The sequence below is a fragment of the Centruroides vittatus genome, unplaced genomic scaffold (assembly GCF_030686945.1).
Source record: "Centruroides vittatus isolate TY-2023 unplaced genomic scaffold, ASM3068694v2 contig_358, whole genome shotgun sequence".
Classification (NCBI taxonomy): Eukaryota; Metazoa; Arthropoda; class Arachnida; order Scorpiones; family Buthidae; genus Centruroides; species Centruroides vittatus.
This window is the reverse complement of record NW_027122181.1, coordinates 145,759-164,013: the sequence shown is the minus strand read 5'-3', so window position 1 is coordinate 164,013 and position 18,255 is coordinate 145,759. Positions and strand designations below refer to the sequence as shown.

Here is an 18,255-nt window from a genome sequence, read left to right as displayed (position 1 = left end):
GCGTATTGTCTCAGTTTGATTGTGAATGAGATCATGCGCGTTCATATATTGTTGCCGCATCATACAATGCATATCTACATGTGTTGCAATGGCTTTGCAAACCCAAAAGCGGAAGCACAAAACATTAACAATTAAAGAAAAAAGTGAGATTCTGGACTGCCTAAATCGTAATAAATCTTTTAGTAGCTTGGCAAGTGAATAGGGTGTAGGATGTTCCACAATTTATGACATTAAAAAGAACTGCAAGAACATTCAAAAGTTTGTGTCAAAAACTGACTGTGGACCAGGCAAAAGGCAGACACTCAAGAAAGCTGAAAATCCAGGAGTTTGAAGAGGCTTTGTGGTTTCTTCAGGAAAGAAACAGGCATACGCCTATTTCTGGGCCCATGTTGCCATGAAAACAAAATTTTTTTTACAAAGAGATAACAAAAAAAAGACGACTTTGTAGCTAGCAAGGGATGGTTGGATGCTTCAAAAGTCGTCATGGAATATGTTTGATGACTGTAACAGGAGAAAAACTCTGCATAGAGCCATTTAAATTGAGATTTTTACAAAAAGTGAAAGATTTAGATCTTTGCCGTTCACAGGTATACAATGCAGATGAGTCAGGGCCTTTTTGGTGTGTAATACCTAGCAAAACATTTGTTTCACATAATGAGAAATCTGTACCTGGACGTAAGGTGAGCAAAGAATGTGTAACCATATTACCTTGTGCTAATGCTTTGGGCACGCACGGGCTAAAGATGGTGGTCATTGGAAAATCAAAGAATCCACGAACATTTAAAAACATTGATTTACCTGTACACTATTATGGACAAAAAAGAGCATGGATGACAAAAGACATTTTCAAAAAATGGTTTGATGAATGCTTTGTGCCAGAAGTTAGATTATGATCTTTCAACCATTTTCTACCTCAAAAGACGTTACTGCTTCTTGATAATGCTCCTGGCCATCTGTCCGAAGAACAACTAACAACAGAGGATAAATGTATCACTGCAATGTTTCTTCCACCAAACTACACTGCACTGATCCAACCAATGAATCAGAATATCATTCAGTTTGTCAAGCAAGACTAAAAGAAAAAACTGCTGCTGACAGTCATATCAAAAGACCAACCTATAGAAAAAACATTAAAAGAATTAAACATGAAAGACTCAGTTTTCTCCCTTTATCCTTGGAATGCATTGCCCCCATCAGCCATTACATAGTCATGGAAAAACTTATGGCCAGAAATTGTCACCACTCCCGGCACTGCTCCTCAAATCAGTGTTACTTTGGAAGTCATAGAGCAAGTTGCTACCCAAACGCAGATTAGTTCGGAAAATTTGGAAATCTGGTATAGTGGAATGGATGAAGAAGAAAGTGTGTTCCATCAAATATCTGATGAGCAGATTGTCAACCAAGTTTCTATTCCAATAATAAATCAAGACGATGATGACGAAGTCATTGCAACTACTCCACAAGTGTCAGCTAAAGATGTGATTAACGCATTTGAGCTTGGTATGCAATGGGCTGAAGAGAATGGTGCATTGTACTACGAACTTTCACTTCTGAGGAGACAGACAAGGCCTTACTCTTGCATTTAGCCAATGTAAAACAAAAGAAAATTGATGAATATTTGCATGCACCATAAATTTATTTGTTTATCCATTTTCAAATTAAGATCATACATAGTATGTACGACTTGGAAATACTTACATATGTTGTATGTAATTGATTGACATCAATATGTTTAGTTATTATTTTTTTGCAAGTGCTATAGCGTTAATGACGTTAATTTTATAATAAACCCTATGCTATCTATTGTGTTGTTTAATTCACTAAGTCCATATCATATATTATGTAATACATGTAGATTTGATCTTACCATTTTTATAAGTATGTAATTTGTTGGATTACAAGGTACTCCTTTTCAAAGAAGTTCCGGACTACAAGGGGTCGGTGGCAGTACTCTATAGTCCGACAAATCATCCAACACTGCTTTGGAAAATGTTTGTTGGATTACCGTGGATCTACTGTATTATCCTCCTCTTCTATTTTAAACTGAATTCCTCTATGCATATTATTTATTATATCTTTGATTTTGTTAATAATATATAATGATATAGAAATTAAAATTAAGATGTCATCAACATACCGTCTATAAAATTTTATACTCTGTGTTTTGTTAATTTTTTCGTCTATGTCAATCATTACAATCTCCACTAGCTTTGGCCCCATAACAAATCCCATACTTATGCCTTTGTTTTGAGTATAGTATTTTTTATTTATTTCGAAATAGTTTCTTCTATAAGAGAATTCAACTAAGTCTATAACCTCCGGTTCTACATTAATACGTTTTAGTTTTTCTTCAATAATTTCCAATGCCATATAATATTGCATATTTAAAGTCAATTATGGGTCTAACTTTATCATTGACTTTATGGGTTTTAAGTTAAATGTTTATTTTTGGTGTTCGATCATTATTGCTATTAAGATAAATTAACCATAACAGAAAAGGAGTTTATTCAATTTTTGAAGATGTGTGATTCTACTTTTTAATTCTTTGTATATAACCTCTTTAGGATCTATTGGGAGTTCTCTAAATTTTTTGCTTTCTATCAGTTTGAGTTTTTTAGCCTTTACCCAGTCTAGGTTTACAATAATAATCTGCTTTGATTATTTCTAATTTATTATCTGTTAAAAACTATACAATTTTCCGATTTGACTTTTGTACTTATAGTAATTTTTGTCCTTTATAACGTTTTTTCATTTTCTTTTTTTATATATTTTTTTTATCTTATTACTTAAGTTTGTTTTTACAAGTTTTGATTCTATTTCAGATAAGTTATTACATGTATGATCTAAATTCGGTATTATGTCAAGGACTTCCCATTTATTAGGGCAGTTAAAATTGAGGCCATTGCGTATAGTTTCTAAAATATTGTCAGGAATTTTAACTTGAGTTTTATTTTTAACTGAAGAATTCTTCCATTCGTTTATTTCTGCTATAGTTTGGTATTGAAATTTTTTGACAAGTTTGTTATGTTTATTGGCTTCATAATGACTTAGGTTCTTAATCTTTTCATTTTTAAGTCATTATGAAGCCAATAAACATAATAAACTTGTCAAAAAATTTCAATACCTAACTACAGCAGAGACAAACGAATGGAAGAATTCTTTAGTTAAAAATAACTATAATTACTATAAAATTACTATAAAATTATATACTATACTATACTAAATCAGACAGCTCCAAGATGTGTTGATGGTATTTGTATGAATTCTCGATGTTTTTAAAAAGGAAATCCCTTAACGCACAGAAACATGGGGGTAATTTTATGGAGGGATATAACGATTCTTAGAAACCTTTTTAAAAACATCGAGAATTCATACAAATACTATACTATACTATAAAATTACTATAAGTATAAAAGTCAAATTGGAAAATTGCATAGTTTTTAACAGATAATAAATTAGAAATGATTATTATTGTAAACCTAGACTGGGTAAAGGCTAAAAAACTCGAACTGATAGAAAGCAAAAAATTTAGAGAACTCCCAATAGATCCTAAAGAGGTTATATACAAAGAATTAAAAAGTAGAATCACACATCTTCAAAAATTGAATAAACTCCTTTTCTGTTATGGTTAATTTATCTTAAATAGCAATAATGATCGTACACCAAAAATAAACATTTAACTTAAAACCCATAAAGTCGGTGATAAAGTTAGACCCATAATTGACTTTAAATATGCAATATTATATGGCATTGGAAATTATTGGAGAAAAACTAAAATGTATTAATGTAGAACCGGAGATTATAGACCTAGTTGAATTCTCTTGTAGAAGCAACTATTTCGAAATAAATAAAAAATACTATATTCAAAACGAAGGCATAAGTACGGGATTTGTTACGGGGCAGAGGCTAGCGGAGATTGTAATGATTGACATAGACGAAAAAATTAATAAAATACAAGATATAAAATTTTATAGATTGTATGTTGATGACATCTTAATTTTAATTTCTATATCATTATATATTATTAATGAAATTAAAGATATAATAAGTAATATACATAGAGGAATTCAGTTTAAAATAGAAGAGGTTAATACAGTAGACCAATGGTAATCTGACAAACATTTTTCAAGGTGGTGTCAGATGATCAAATTTGTTGGACTATAAAGTACTGCCACTGACCCCTTGTAGTCTGGAACTTCTTTGAAAAGGAGTACCTTGTAATCCAACAAATTACATATTTATAGATTTGATTTTACCATTTTTATATGTACTACATAATATACGATATGGACCTTAGTGAATTAAACAACACAATAGATAGCATAGGGTTTATTATAAAATTAACATCATAACTAATGGTAAATCGATAATCAGTTCACAAACAATTCAGATAGCAAACAAAGTCTTGGAACGGATTATTTTTGTTAACCGATCACCCACTGTATATGACGGTGATGTGTTTAACAGACAAGGAAGAAACCAGAAGTAACTTTCCACAACTAAACAATCAATGGCTGATACTCATTGGTTAATACCCAAGTTGATTCTTTCTATAGACAGACTATAACTGCTACTACTGCTCACGTCAATAACCCATTAATTGTTTTATTGTCCTGTAAACAAAAACTTTTTGATTTTAAGTCAGTCAAATTACAATGCTATTATTTTATTATACTGGCATGCTGGTCATTCCACAAAAATATGGTGGAATTTTAACCACCAAAATTTAATAGCATTAAATTAATATACTTTTGCAATAATTCACAATTACTTGACAATTAGACCTATCAAAACTGCAAAATCCCATTTCACAGTCTTAATAGGTAACTTAGAATTTGTTAATAATTGTGAAGGGGCATTGATGCAGTTAAATTTTGGTAGTTAAAGGTTGAGTGGGTGGGGGAGATAGAGGTGGATCATCTATCATATCTTGAGAGAGTCAGACTTAATGAAGATTTTACTCATTATTAACATTTTTAATTTTTTATAAAACTCATCCCTATCCTCAAAATTAACCTTTTTTGTCATTTCATAATAATAATGTTTTTTTTTGTAACAAAAATCTCATAAATTATATTGTGTGTGGCATCATCTGTTATTATGATTAATAATACAAGTTATGAGATTTTATTAAAAATATAACATCTGGAAAAGTTATGCAACTCTTTGCTGGATTTTTTAATACATTATCTTGGGCTTGACTTTGGTTGTCTTGTTCTGCCTGTCTGGCAATTTAGGTTGCTTGTTCAAGGATTAAAGTAGACTTAATTGTAACTGTTCACTCATATTTGTATATTGTATACCAATAATAATTTTCTCTGCATATACTTCATCTTTAAAACTTCCATAATCACACTTTTCTGCTAAGGAATGAAGTGCAATTAAGAATGATTTGATGGATTTGGAATTGAATCATATATTCAAAATTTATAACATTCAAAAGTTTTCCTTGAAAAAAATAATTTGTAAAATCTTGTAAGACATTGTTTACAGTTCTTTGAATTTTTTCTAGAGGGTAACTGAACCTATATTTTGTCTGTACCCTAACTCATTAAATAAAGTTTTGCCTGGTCCTATTCATCCATCTTGCAACTTCCTGAGATTTTCAGATAACGAATGAATCTATTCTTCTATAAGCTACTTCAACAGATCAGTGAAATCAAACTGGTCAGGTGATTATATGGTAAGCCTGCAGCACAAGAGAGACATGGAAGCAGGGGCTGTATTCTGGTCACTGTCTCGCGTCTCTCACAAGCCGGTCGTTGATTGGCTAATCATTTGGATTAGCCAATCAGCGACCGGCTTGTGAGAGTCGAGAGACCAGAACGGTGACCAGAATACGGCCCCAGGTTGTGAACAGTTGTCATTTGATGAATTGGTAGGCACAATGAAAAAAATATGATCAAAACTATACATTCAAACATTTTACTCCCATCATGTATAATAATCCTTTGATTAGGATTAGTAGGTTAGGTTCAGACAAAAAGAAATTAAATTGAAAAAATTTTAATGTTGAGCAATCATCTCTCAAACATGTCATTAAATATTTTCATCTTCTATTTGTTAGAAGAGAATGAAAGTTGGATAAAATTGACAATTGGCTTTTAAATAGTTGAGATTTATTATAAAAAGAGGATGGAATTATTTAATATTTATCAGCCTTTAAGGTAAAAATTCAAGTAGGTGTGCCTAATGATAGTAGTTTAAAGTGCAGAACAAATGGGAGTGAATTAAATGCAAGGCTTTTGTCTTTAATGATTTCAACATTGCCATAGCAGAGAATAAATCAATATCATGCAAAGGATTTTTCACTCTTTTAAAGATGCTCTTTATAAGTTTAAACAGTTGACAAGTTTATCTGCAAATTTTAAGTTTCAATTATAATCTGCACTTTGGCATTCCAGTTATCCAATGCATGAATTTGGTTCCAAATGTATGATAGGAGAAGAAAAAGTAATTAAGAAAAATTGTATATTTTGGTCATATTATAAGCATTTGATAACCTGCAAAAACTATAGAAGAGACAGTTGAGAGAAAGAGAAAAGATAGGATACGATATGCATATTATGAAGTATAGTACAGTATACTGCAATAACTTTAAGAATATGATAAAAAAATTTTAGTTTTTTGGTCTCAATTAGCAGCTCAGGGCTTAAAGTGACTTGCTTTTTTAGCTTTTTTTCATAGCTCCTCTCTTTTTTTAGCTTTTTCTGAGAAAAAGTCGCTTTTTTCACTTCCCATGGAATTTATTTATTTACTTTTGTAAATGTGCTCAGGAGGAAAAAGGCGATCAGCCTGCTCGAAAACACCTTATCATGTGACCGTACGTCACACCGCTATCTACACATGTACTGTACAGTATATGTATATAAGCCGCGTTTCTTTATGCAGTGCTCGATAAGCGCTTTACAGTGAACTCTCTGAAATTGTATTTTCTAAATGCAGCACTGCAATGTAGCGAACCGTTTCTAAATGTTTGCTGCAACAGGTGGCTGCAGCGAAGATAAAGCAGCTTTTACGTCCGCTATACGTGTAAAGCAAAATGGACGCTTGTGTGTATATTACGATATTATGCTGTAAAAATAAAAAAGTCCAAGTGACTGTTGATAAAAACATCATGGAAAGATTAAGAAGGATTAAATTTTATAAAATTACTCCTGAAAGTTATCTAAATAATAAGAAAATACTAAATTTTAAATATAATTATTTATATCCTATCTCTTTACTTTGTTCACATTTTCGAAGAAGAGAAATCCTCAATTCTTTATATCTCTTTATTTAACTATTGTAATTCTATACAGAAAAGTTTAGCAATCACATTATAAATGAGGTAATATACTTGTATTTGTAAACTCTCTCTCTCTCTCACAAGTCAGGGTCTCGGTATCTTTTGATTTATCTCAATTATTTGTAATTGTTTTGCCTAGAATAATTGTAATCCTGTTTATATTTATCATTTTAATAAATTTAAGTTTTATTTGTTTTATGTGGCCTATTCGATGACTCAACTCCTAGCCAATGTCCAGATCACTTACTCGCGACCCTCCTACTCGAATTTATTCAATATTATATAAATTGTGAGTTAAACCATGATTAGAAATAATAGTGTAACTGGTGTCAGTCCTGACAAGATCACGATTTTTCCGAATCCTGATCTAATATAAGCTCGATAAAGCCATCCTTTGACGCAATGAGCAAACCGAAAGTTCCGACAGGGTGAACGAGTTGGCTAGTTGTGTAAACAAGCCCTGTATTCTCACACTATAACAGTGGCATAGCGTAGTGGGGGCGGCAGGGGCGGCCTGCCCCGGGCGGCACTTTAAGGGCGTTGCAAAATTTCACAATAAATAATAATAATATCTAAATAAGGGGGTAGCTGACACCCACGCTATGCCACTGCACTATAATTTAGACATGTTAATCCTTAAATAATAAAAGTAGAAAAAATAATAAGTCCTTTGTAACAGGAAAATTATCAAATCGCAGTTCTTTAATTTCAAAAGCGGCTCAGATTTCATTATTATACTAATATGTATTGCACAGTACATTTCAGGTTTATCAGTTGGGCTTTTGTGTTTCTGTGAGTCTTCCCTTTCATCAGATTGACTTTTGTTTTTCTGTTTTAATAGAGAGAGGAAAAGTGATTTTAACTTTTTTTTTTATAATATTAAATTTATGTAATCGAAAATATCTGTTTTTAATATTTTAATTTGTTTCTCTAGTTTACTTTCTGTACTATGAGATGTAGGCATTCTTTATCTATTAATAATAATAATAATAATATAATTTTATTATTATTATTATTATTACTAATGTACAGTACATATCGATTTAATAACGAAATTGATTAGTCAACTTTCAAATTAAATAATTTAGTTTGATAAATCCTTTTTGAAATAGCAAATTAATAACTAGTAGGAATATTATATGGGAAAATTAATTTTTATAGTTTATCTTGGTATGACGCTTGGATGGTCGAGCGGTGAAGTTGGCAGTCTGCTGCTCTGGAGGACACGAAATCAAATCCGGACAGATCGAGAAAATGCCCAGGAATTTTTCGGGGGTAATCCGATCGGATAAGTCAACCCCCATCTTTCAGCACTTGGCCACCTCATTGTGAGTTTGGTCGAACGTATGAGGCAGCCGAGAACGTGAGCTTGGTCGAACGGCTTGCTAAAAGAGGCTTTCTTAGTGTTCATGGGGCAGAAAGAGCAAAAAACGTCCGTCTTGGCAAGATCATTTATTGCATAATTTGCACTATTTTGCATATAAAATGAATGTTTCGACAGTAAATTATAGTATGTTTGTATTTTAAGTCTTGCGGTCCTTATTTTCGGATCAGTTAACAGATCTGCATCAGGCTTGTCAATTGGCCGAAAATGTTTCTGTGATTAAAGTTATTGCAGGAAAAGTACGAATGGTGGTTTTTATTTTATTGTCAAATCTCGGATTGTTAAGAAGAATTTGAGCCGGCAACTTTTGGGCTATTTTTTTATAAAAATTTTTAGTTACAAAAGCTAAAAGTATTTGGCAATGTGCTTCCGAAGGCTTGCTGCTATGCACATGCTGTAGGAATTTGCACGTGGGTTTCCTTGCTTGTATCCTTGTGAAATACTGACTGATCTCTGCGACGGTTTGATTCACTCTCACTGCATTAAGGTGTAAGTACTGTATGTACATCTATGATTTTTGTACAGCATTATTTTTAGCATTTGTATTTATTTAAGCGTAGTAGACAAAAGAAAGAAATAGATCTTATTGTTAATGTTACCTTAGGTTCCAAGATGGCGGCTTGTCTCTGATTCCAGCAAGGAAACAATGGGAACGCACGTTTCCCTGCACTTGTGCACAGGGACAGATTTACCAATCCAGGGGCCCTGGGCACAAATTCGGTGGGGGTCCCCCCTTTAAGAGTAGGCAAATTTGATGATTTAGAAAATTTACACAAAATACTGTACTTTCAATTAGATTTGAACTAGGAAGTTGTAAATTTCATTTAAAAATAAGGTTATTGTAAACATACATATATTTTATTGTGTAAAACTAATTTTAATTTAACTGAAAAATACCTATGTGAAATTTTTTCCCGAAATTTTCCGATGTTTCATAGGTTTTTTCCCGGGTTTGGTTTTCTCTGCCTGTTGCCCTCATGATTAGGCCACACTAGGCTGTTGCGGTAATAGAAAAAAAATTAAACATAATTTTTTTTTTTAGTTTTGTGGGGGCCCTGGGCACAGGCCCCAAATGCCCTTATGTAAATCCATTCCTGCTTATGCAGTTCAGGGGGTATGACTATTTGAGAGGTTTTCTTCCATAAAATTAATCATTTCTAGACTAATTTGACTCAATCATGTCCAAAACACTTATAATTTGTTGGAAATTAGTGATATAAAATATCCTATAAACAAAATATTGTCGGAATACTTACTGAGTGTACCCGTTCAAAGACGCCATTGCTTAAGCTTGTTTTCGTCGCAGAGCGGCACATTGGAAGGTGGACGCATACGAAGAGTGTCACGTGAGATGTGTCGGTGATATTCGGTTACGTGACTACTCATTTCTGAAGAGTTCCTAATAACTTCTTTGTGGAAGAATTTGCTGAACTTTGGAAACATCGTTAACAGAAATATTAAAACATCATTTCATTTTAAATATGGATTAAAATCAACATATAACAATGTACGATAATTCAATAAATAACTAATAATTCTACTCTGCTTTTAAATGGCCTAATCTCTTTCATATCTTAAGCAAAATTGAGTTATATTTATTTACAACAAGACATTAAACATCTTATGTTGCATCTGACTAATATTTATCATCATAATATACATCATGATACAATTGTCGTCGTTACCTTTGTTGTTTCATATAGTCAATAATCAGTGGTGTAGCGAGGGGGTGCAAGGGGGTATATCATGCACTTGGCACCACTTGCAGAGGGGCGCCCAAATGGTCTCCAAGCAAGGGCATCACCGAGGGGGCAGCTGCCCTCCCCTAGAAATTTGAAAAAAATTATTTTAATTAAAACTTAGCATTTAAATAATCTTCTTAGGCTTCTTGTAAGTTAAAAAATAATGTTTTAATTAAGATATTTCTTTTCCGGTACATAGTAAATTATTAAAACTTTATGAATCGTTTTTATTTTACCTACATACAATTCATATCCTCTATCAATTTACATTGTCTTGCTCCCCCCGGCCCATTGCCTGGCGTCGTCCTTGTCTCCAAGACAAACTGTGTGTTTCTGGAGGGGAGAGGGGTCGGCAATAAAGTGTCGCACCCTGGGCGCCAGTTATGTTTGCTACACCACTGTTGATAATAATAATAAATCGTTTCTAATTACAATAAAAATACTATAGTATATTATGATCTATCACGTGATGTCTCCAAAGTTCAGCGAATTCTTCCACAAAGAAGTTATTAGGAACTCTTCAGAGATGAGTAGTCACGTAACCGAATATCACCGACACATCTCACGTGACACTCTTCGTACGCGTCCACCTTCCAATGTGCCGCTCTGCGACGAAAACAAGCTTAAGCAATGGCGTCTTTGAACGGGTACACTCAGTAAGTATTCCGACAATATTTTGTTTATAGGATATTTTATATCACTAATTTCCAACAAATTATACGTGTTTTGGACATGATTGAGTCAAATTAGTCTAGAAATGATTAATTTTATGGAAGAAAACCTCTCAAATAGTCGTAATAACCCTCTAAACTGCACAAGTGCCCATTTCCCTAAACCTAACCTATTCTAATAATTTGGTTGCTAATAATTATGGTAATTTATTAAAATAGGTTAGGTTTAGGAAAACGTGCATCCCCACTGTTTCCTTGCTGGAATCAGAGACGAGCTGCCATCTTGGAACCTAAGGTAACATTAACAGATTTGATTTAATAATAACAGTAGAATCTTGTGCTTTAGCGACGGAAAATTGTGTGGAATACAATACTTTCTGAAGAAAGTTGCTAAGCAAACTTTCTTCTCCCAATGATCGTTTCTACTATTCTTTAGTGATTCAGTGATTCTCAAAGTGGGGGTTGCTGAAAAATTGATGCCAGATCAATTTTTTTCAAATATTTTATAAATTTACTATGGATTCATGTTTAGAAATAATAGAAATAAAAAATATATAAAATAATTTTTACTTAAATAAATTGCACATATAAATAATAAAAACAATATAAATATTTTAATACGAGCCTAATATTCATAAATTTGTGCGCTATTGGAGAATCCCCCGAGTTCCACTCTCTGCCTAAACTTTTCTTTTTGTTTTTTTTTTTTTAATCTCTTTCCACCCTGTGGGCACTAAGAGGGCCTCTTTTAGTAGGCCCATTATGAGTTCGGCCAGGCCCGCAATGGGGTGACCAGGTGGTGAGGGACAGGGCCCGACATATCCCAACGGACCCCCTCCCGAAATATTCTTGGGGATTTCTCGACCTGTTCGGATTCGATCCCAGGTCCCCAGAGCAGTAGGCTGCCATCTGGCCTCTCAGCCTAAACTATGATAGAACAACATTGTCATTTGGAACAGTGTTCGCTAGCAGCGTTGCATCTGTGGGCAGATACAGATATATACAGATACAGATATATTTTATTAAACAAATACCAATGGGTACATTCCCGGTGCCGTTAAAACATAACCGGGTGAAACAAAGTAGTACATGGAATAGTTATGTACAATATACAAGCAATAAAGACAATGTAAGGTATACAAAAGGATAAACAATAATACACTAAACATGGATACAGAAAGTAGAACAATAAACACAATATACAGGGTTACAAATAATTAAACAAAATACAGTGTACAAAATACAGACAAATATACAATAAACACAATATGATACAAGATACAAACACAATACAAGTAGTAAACACAATGCACAGAAGCAGTGATAAATCGAAAACACGAGTAAACAAAAAGCTTATCAGTCGACAAATATGTAATAATTTTCGCTAGTGCTGTGGCGCTGCAATATTTGGCTATGTATTGGGCTACTCCAATATTACTTTAGTTGGTATGTGTTTTTAGCTGGCAGCACTGGAGCGACCATGAGAGGGTACTTAATTAACCATTGAGTGTATGAAAACTGTTGTTAGGGGCAAACTGCCAGATCAGAAAACCCTGTTTGTTGCAAAGAACCTTCTGCCCTTGCAGGACATAACATGCAGCTCAGATTTGAAAAAAGAATTGGATTCTTTGCTAGAAAAGGACACTTTACCATTCAGGAACCAAATGCAAAAGCATTATATTAATGCATGTAAATATCTCCTTGAGAAATCTCCAATAGGCTCAACTACTTTGAAATCAATCAGGTGTTTGCAGCCATGGGGAAAGGATCTTGCAAAGAAGTTGTGGAGACATTACCAGGGCTGCAAATGGTTTGCCATTTGAGGTCCCAATGGATATCTTATCAGATAAATGGAAGTTACTTCAACTGGAGACTGACTCAATTGATATGAAGGCAGCTCATAGAATTGATGCTTACTGGAAGCACTTATTTGACCTGAAGAATTCTGTTGGAATGCCAAAATACCCAACTGTTGCTAAAGTAGTCAAAGCATTATTGGCTCTTAGCCATGACAATGCAGATGTTGAAAGAGGGTTCTCCGTTTCTAGATGGATTCTGACAGAAGACAGAGCTTCTATGTCAGAATGAATGATGAATTCATTGTTGTTAGTAAAAGATGGACTCCATGTATACAACAATAATGCCTTTTGGTGCGAATGCCAAAGAAGTTACTTGGGTTGGCCCGCAATGTATATGCTAGTTACAAGGCTTTTTGGACAAGCAAAGTAAACTGAAAGAAGAAGAAAAGCAGAAAAAAGAACAAGAAGGAAGGAAAAGAAAAGAAGAGGAAGATAAAATAAAAGTGCTTGAACAGGAGAGAAAGAAAATTGATATTCTTGAAGCCAAGTTGAAGAAAAAAAAAGAAGAAATGCAAAGGAAAATGAGGTGTAGAATGTTCGAAGAAGCCACTAATAGACTACGAAATGCTGTTGAGAAAAACAACGTTGAAGAGATACGTCTTGTCCAGGGGCTATTGGAAGATGCAAAGAAAATTCAGTGTGATGAAGAGGAGAAAACAAGAGAAGTGCAGAAACTGCAGCATGACTTAAACAAAAGAAAATCTTCATTAATTACAAATTTTTTAACAAAAAATCAAAAAATGTACCTTGAAATAAATGGCATTTGAAATTTGGCATGTTATATGGAGACACATTCTGGTAGTTGTTACTCCTCCATTTCCTTTGCTGTATAATGGTGGGAACTCCTTACGGGGCACAGGAAAACTTAATGCGGGCCTATTCTGGTTTAATGCAGTCTTACTGGTCACTTTTCTGGAGTATAAACTCGGCTTAACTATTTTCATATTTAATTTTTTTAGCCTACTAAATAATTAATCTAATATCATATGCAATGTTATTGATACAAAATGTGTGTGTGTTTGTTTTTTTAATAATGCCTCTTTTAGTTCACTTTAACACTATTAGCTTTTTTTTCAGTGTAAACTCTTTTCTCACTTTTTTTCACTGCCATGACTGCTTTAGGCCCTGCCTGAGCTTAACAACAAACATTTTTGACATATAAAAATGTCTTCTTTGGGTTTTTTCTTCTTTCAAAAACAACAAGAATATTTAAAATAATTTCTAGAACATATTTTAAAAGATATATATACAGTGGAACCTCGCTTAATGAGCATAATTTGTTCCAGAGTCAATGCAAAACACTTGTTAAGCAAAACAATTTTTCCCATAGAAATTAATGAAAAATACAATAATGCGTTCCGCACCGAAAAAATACTCAAATGTTTTGTGTATAACGTTTATTTAAAAAAAATTGTACAATATACACTGTTAAGGAGCATGAATCATCGTCATCTTTTCTTCTAACGCAGAATGAACTATCCTGGAATGAGAATTCAATTTTCAGAAACAAAAAAAAATCAGTTAATATGTTTGATAAACACGCCAAACAATATGCCAAATTTTTGGGCTATGTAAAGGCTATAATTAAATATTAGAAATTAATTAATTTGACTAGAGGTAGGTAGTTATGTTTCAATCTCGTATTAAGTTTAATAGTTATAAATAGTTAATTTTTAATTCAGACATTTCTAAAATTTAATTTGGAATCGGTCATTAAATTTAATAACTCAAGAATTTGGCATATCGTTTGGTATGTTTATTATATAACAGGCTATGGTTGTTGATGTTTATAAGTAATATGTGTGAACACAAGTTTGGAAAAATATGTGATCACAAGCAACAGTAATATGCTAGCGGAATGAGTGCTAAACACAGACTGATGAAGCATGTCGCATGTGCACAATTCAGGACTTCCCCTCTCCTCGTCACTCGTTATGCAAAATATCGCTCATTAAGCGAGGCAAATTTTTACAATTTGTTTTGCTCATTGTGCAAGGTGCTCGTTAAGGTTCCACTGTACTTGTAAAGTGAATATTCTAGAACATTTTATTTAAAAATATATTCACATGTACAGTGAAAATAACTAACATCTATCAATATATTACAATGATTTGATTTTTTTTTATTTTCAGAGAAGCATAAAACAATTTAAACTTGTCTTGTCTACTAGTACTAGTAGACAATATGTTGTTAAATTTTGTTTGAGACTCTAATCAAATTATTTGAGAAATATTTGTTTTGAAATATTGCTAATTTTATAAATTTTCTTTTATTTGAAAACAACTTTATCAATTTTTCCTTTTTTATTTTTGTAGAAAACGAAGTTACCAGAATTAATTTTCACCTATTAACTAAAGATGTGATTTCTGAATTAATACCAAAAGTTGGACCAAGATCCGTTTTTCTTACAGAATTTCGAAAATTACAGGTAATATTACACACGCCATACACCAGTGATTCTCAACCTTTTTTTCGTCTCGGTACGCTTTTAATAATTTTAAAATTTGGCGGCACACACGGTTACTTCAGTAAGTACCGCAGGACAACTGGTGATGTCATAATAGTGATTTTTAAACATGATTGGTTATTTAGGTCACATTTTCTAAACACCTTGGTAACTACAGGCAGTTACCGGTAACACCGGTTTACAATTTCCAAACGTGCCCTAGGAAGGTAGAACCAATTGAACTACAGTAGAGCATCGGTTATCCGACCCCCGATTAACCGACTTATCGGTTAACCGACCGCGTTCTAGTCGGCAAATTCAAATGTTCGCTAGTGATGTGGCGCTACAATATTTGGTTATGTCTTGGCTACTTTAATATTATTTTTGTTAAATTTTTGCATGTTTTAGCTGGCAGCACTGGCTCAACCATGAAAGGGAGGCTAGTATTTAAACCAGGCCTAATACACTATACTAATAATGTATTTTTTCATACTTTTCAGTTATCCGACTTTTCACTTATCCGACCAACCCCAGTCCCCAATTAAGTCGGATAATCGATGCTCTACTGCACTTGTCTGACGTTGCTTATGTATGCGTATTCGCAGTGATGGCACACTTCAAGAGTTTCACGGCACAGTGGTTGAGAATCACTGCCATACACATACATACTTGTACATGAATGTTTTTAGTTTTTAGAGAGAGAGATAAACTATAGAATTACAACAGAAATGAAATTATTGTATCTAATTTTTGAATTAATTTAAGTAAAGATAAGTACTTGTACTTTATTCAAATTATTAATTCAATCTCATTTAAAATAAGTTTGAGTGTATGGCAATTGGTGGTAATGTGATATTTTAAAAAAGGATAACCAGGAAAAATATTGGATGATAATTAGAAGTAAATGTAATTTAAGAGAATTTATTAAACAAAAATAAAAAATTGTCCATTCTACAATGAACAGTTTAACAGTAAAAATATGTTTATTTAAAAATTTTTCCCTTTTGAGAACATTGGATGCATTCGGCAGAGTCAACAGTTGTAACTGAGCAAAAAGGTATTTCTGTCAGTAGCTGCTATATAGTTACATCTGTTGAATGATGAGTGACATATTCATTTGAACAGGAAGCAGACATCATTGGTCAGTTTCAGCTAGCAGTAGGTAGTGTAAATGAAAGAGGCTACTAAATATGATGTCAAAACACAACATGTTCCAAAATAGTGTTACTGTAGAGGGTGTTCAGCAGAAAAATACTCAACAGCTTTGGAACTGTTGAGTCTGCTGAATGCAGCCATTATATCTAGTTATGGATTCTTTATGGAGTTGAAGTGCTTTCCTAATGTGTTTGTCTTGTTGCAGGAATTTGGATTTCTACTGTTTTTATTTTCCTACATTATTTACAATTAACTTTAAATGTACTTGTTTTACCCAAAAAATGATATCAAGCTTTTTGAGAAGTGGCAAAAGATACATCAAATTTAAAATGCATCTTGAGCTTCTTTTGTATAAAAAAAAAACTACATATTTACATGAATTGTAATTACATCAGAAAAATATAAGGACATGATGGATATGACATATTCTTCATAAACAGCAGGTATATATGGTAATAAAACATATATATTTCCTGTTGATAAACCCTAAATAAACCCTGATAACCCTAAATAAATCCTAAATAAAACTGAATATATAAGTATAAAGCCATAAAAAATATAATTATATGCTTTTATTGTTATGTTGCAAATGTCATGCTCAGCTGATAGTAGTTCCAAGTGCTATGTGGACTAAAGTCAAAGCATAGCTACCGAAACAAGTGTAACATTTGGCTGTGTTATGGGTATATGTGTCAACATCTTGAAACTTCCTACAAATGTGACATGTGTTTAATATTCAGCTACATATTCATCACTTTTCACATTTCAATAAGCTGGTGTATGAGCAAAACAGAGGGGTGGCTGAGGGCTGTTCCATATCCAGGACCCTTGCAAGATGGTCTTGAAGTCATTGGAGAGAGCAACTAAACCTAAATATTGATACATGTATATGTTATGTAGACAATGTATTAATACAGAGTGGTTAGAATTAAATTGACTGTATTTAGACATGCATGGACTGGTTCTACTGAAACAAATCAAATAAAACTGAGCATATATGCAATGCAGATCATGGGGAAGAGATTTATGATGGAAAAATTTAGTTGAAATTTTCACCAGCAGGGGAAATGGTTTTTGCAATGTTGTGACCAAGGAGTTTCTCTTAGCGGAAAGATGTTAAAAAGGAATGCTGAGGATTTTGCCAAAAGACTTGGCCATAATGAATTTAAAGCTAACAATGGATGGCTTGAGAGCTTTAAAAGTAGACACAACATTGTCTTCAGGAAATTTTGCAGTGAAAGTGTGTCTGTGCTTCAAAGTGTTTGCAAAGAGTGGATTGAGGAACTTTCTTCTCTTAATCAAGGCTGAGTTAGTAGATTTCTTCAATGCAGATAAACGGGCCTTTTTTCCCAATGTTTACCCAAGAGAACAGCAATATTCAAGGGACAAGAGCACTCAGGTGGGAAACAGAATGATGTGTATGTGACTGTACTCATATCAGTTAATCAAACTGGACATGAAAAACTTGCAACACTGATGATTGGTTATTGTGCAAAGCTCAGATGTTTCTCAAAAGTGAAATCATACAAAGCAAACCAGAAGGCTTGGATGACAGGTGAAATCTTCAGTGATCTGGTTGAAAGAAATTGACAAATCTGTGTGTTTAAAAAAATGAAAATTTTTTTTTTCATTGATAATTGCAATGCTTATTCCAACCTCCCTACTCCAAAAAACATCACTAAGATTTTTGCCTTTAAATATTACATCTAA

The 18,255-nt window shown here is 33.1% G+C and overlaps 1 protein-coding gene across 1 annotated transcript in view; it reads left to right on the top strand.

Annotated features, from left to right (window-relative positions):
* LOC136974876 (uncharacterized) overlaps positions 1 to 18,255 on the top strand; it is a 62,197-nt gene that overhangs the window by 4,227 nt on the left and 39,715 nt on the right. Inside the window, exon 2 of the mRNA XM_067269851.1 lies at positions 15,260 to 15,372. Coding sequence (XP_067125952.1) covers positions 15,260 to 15,372 — 113 coding nt within the window. The remainder of the gene's footprint in view (positions 1 to 15,259; positions 15,373 to 18,255) is intronic.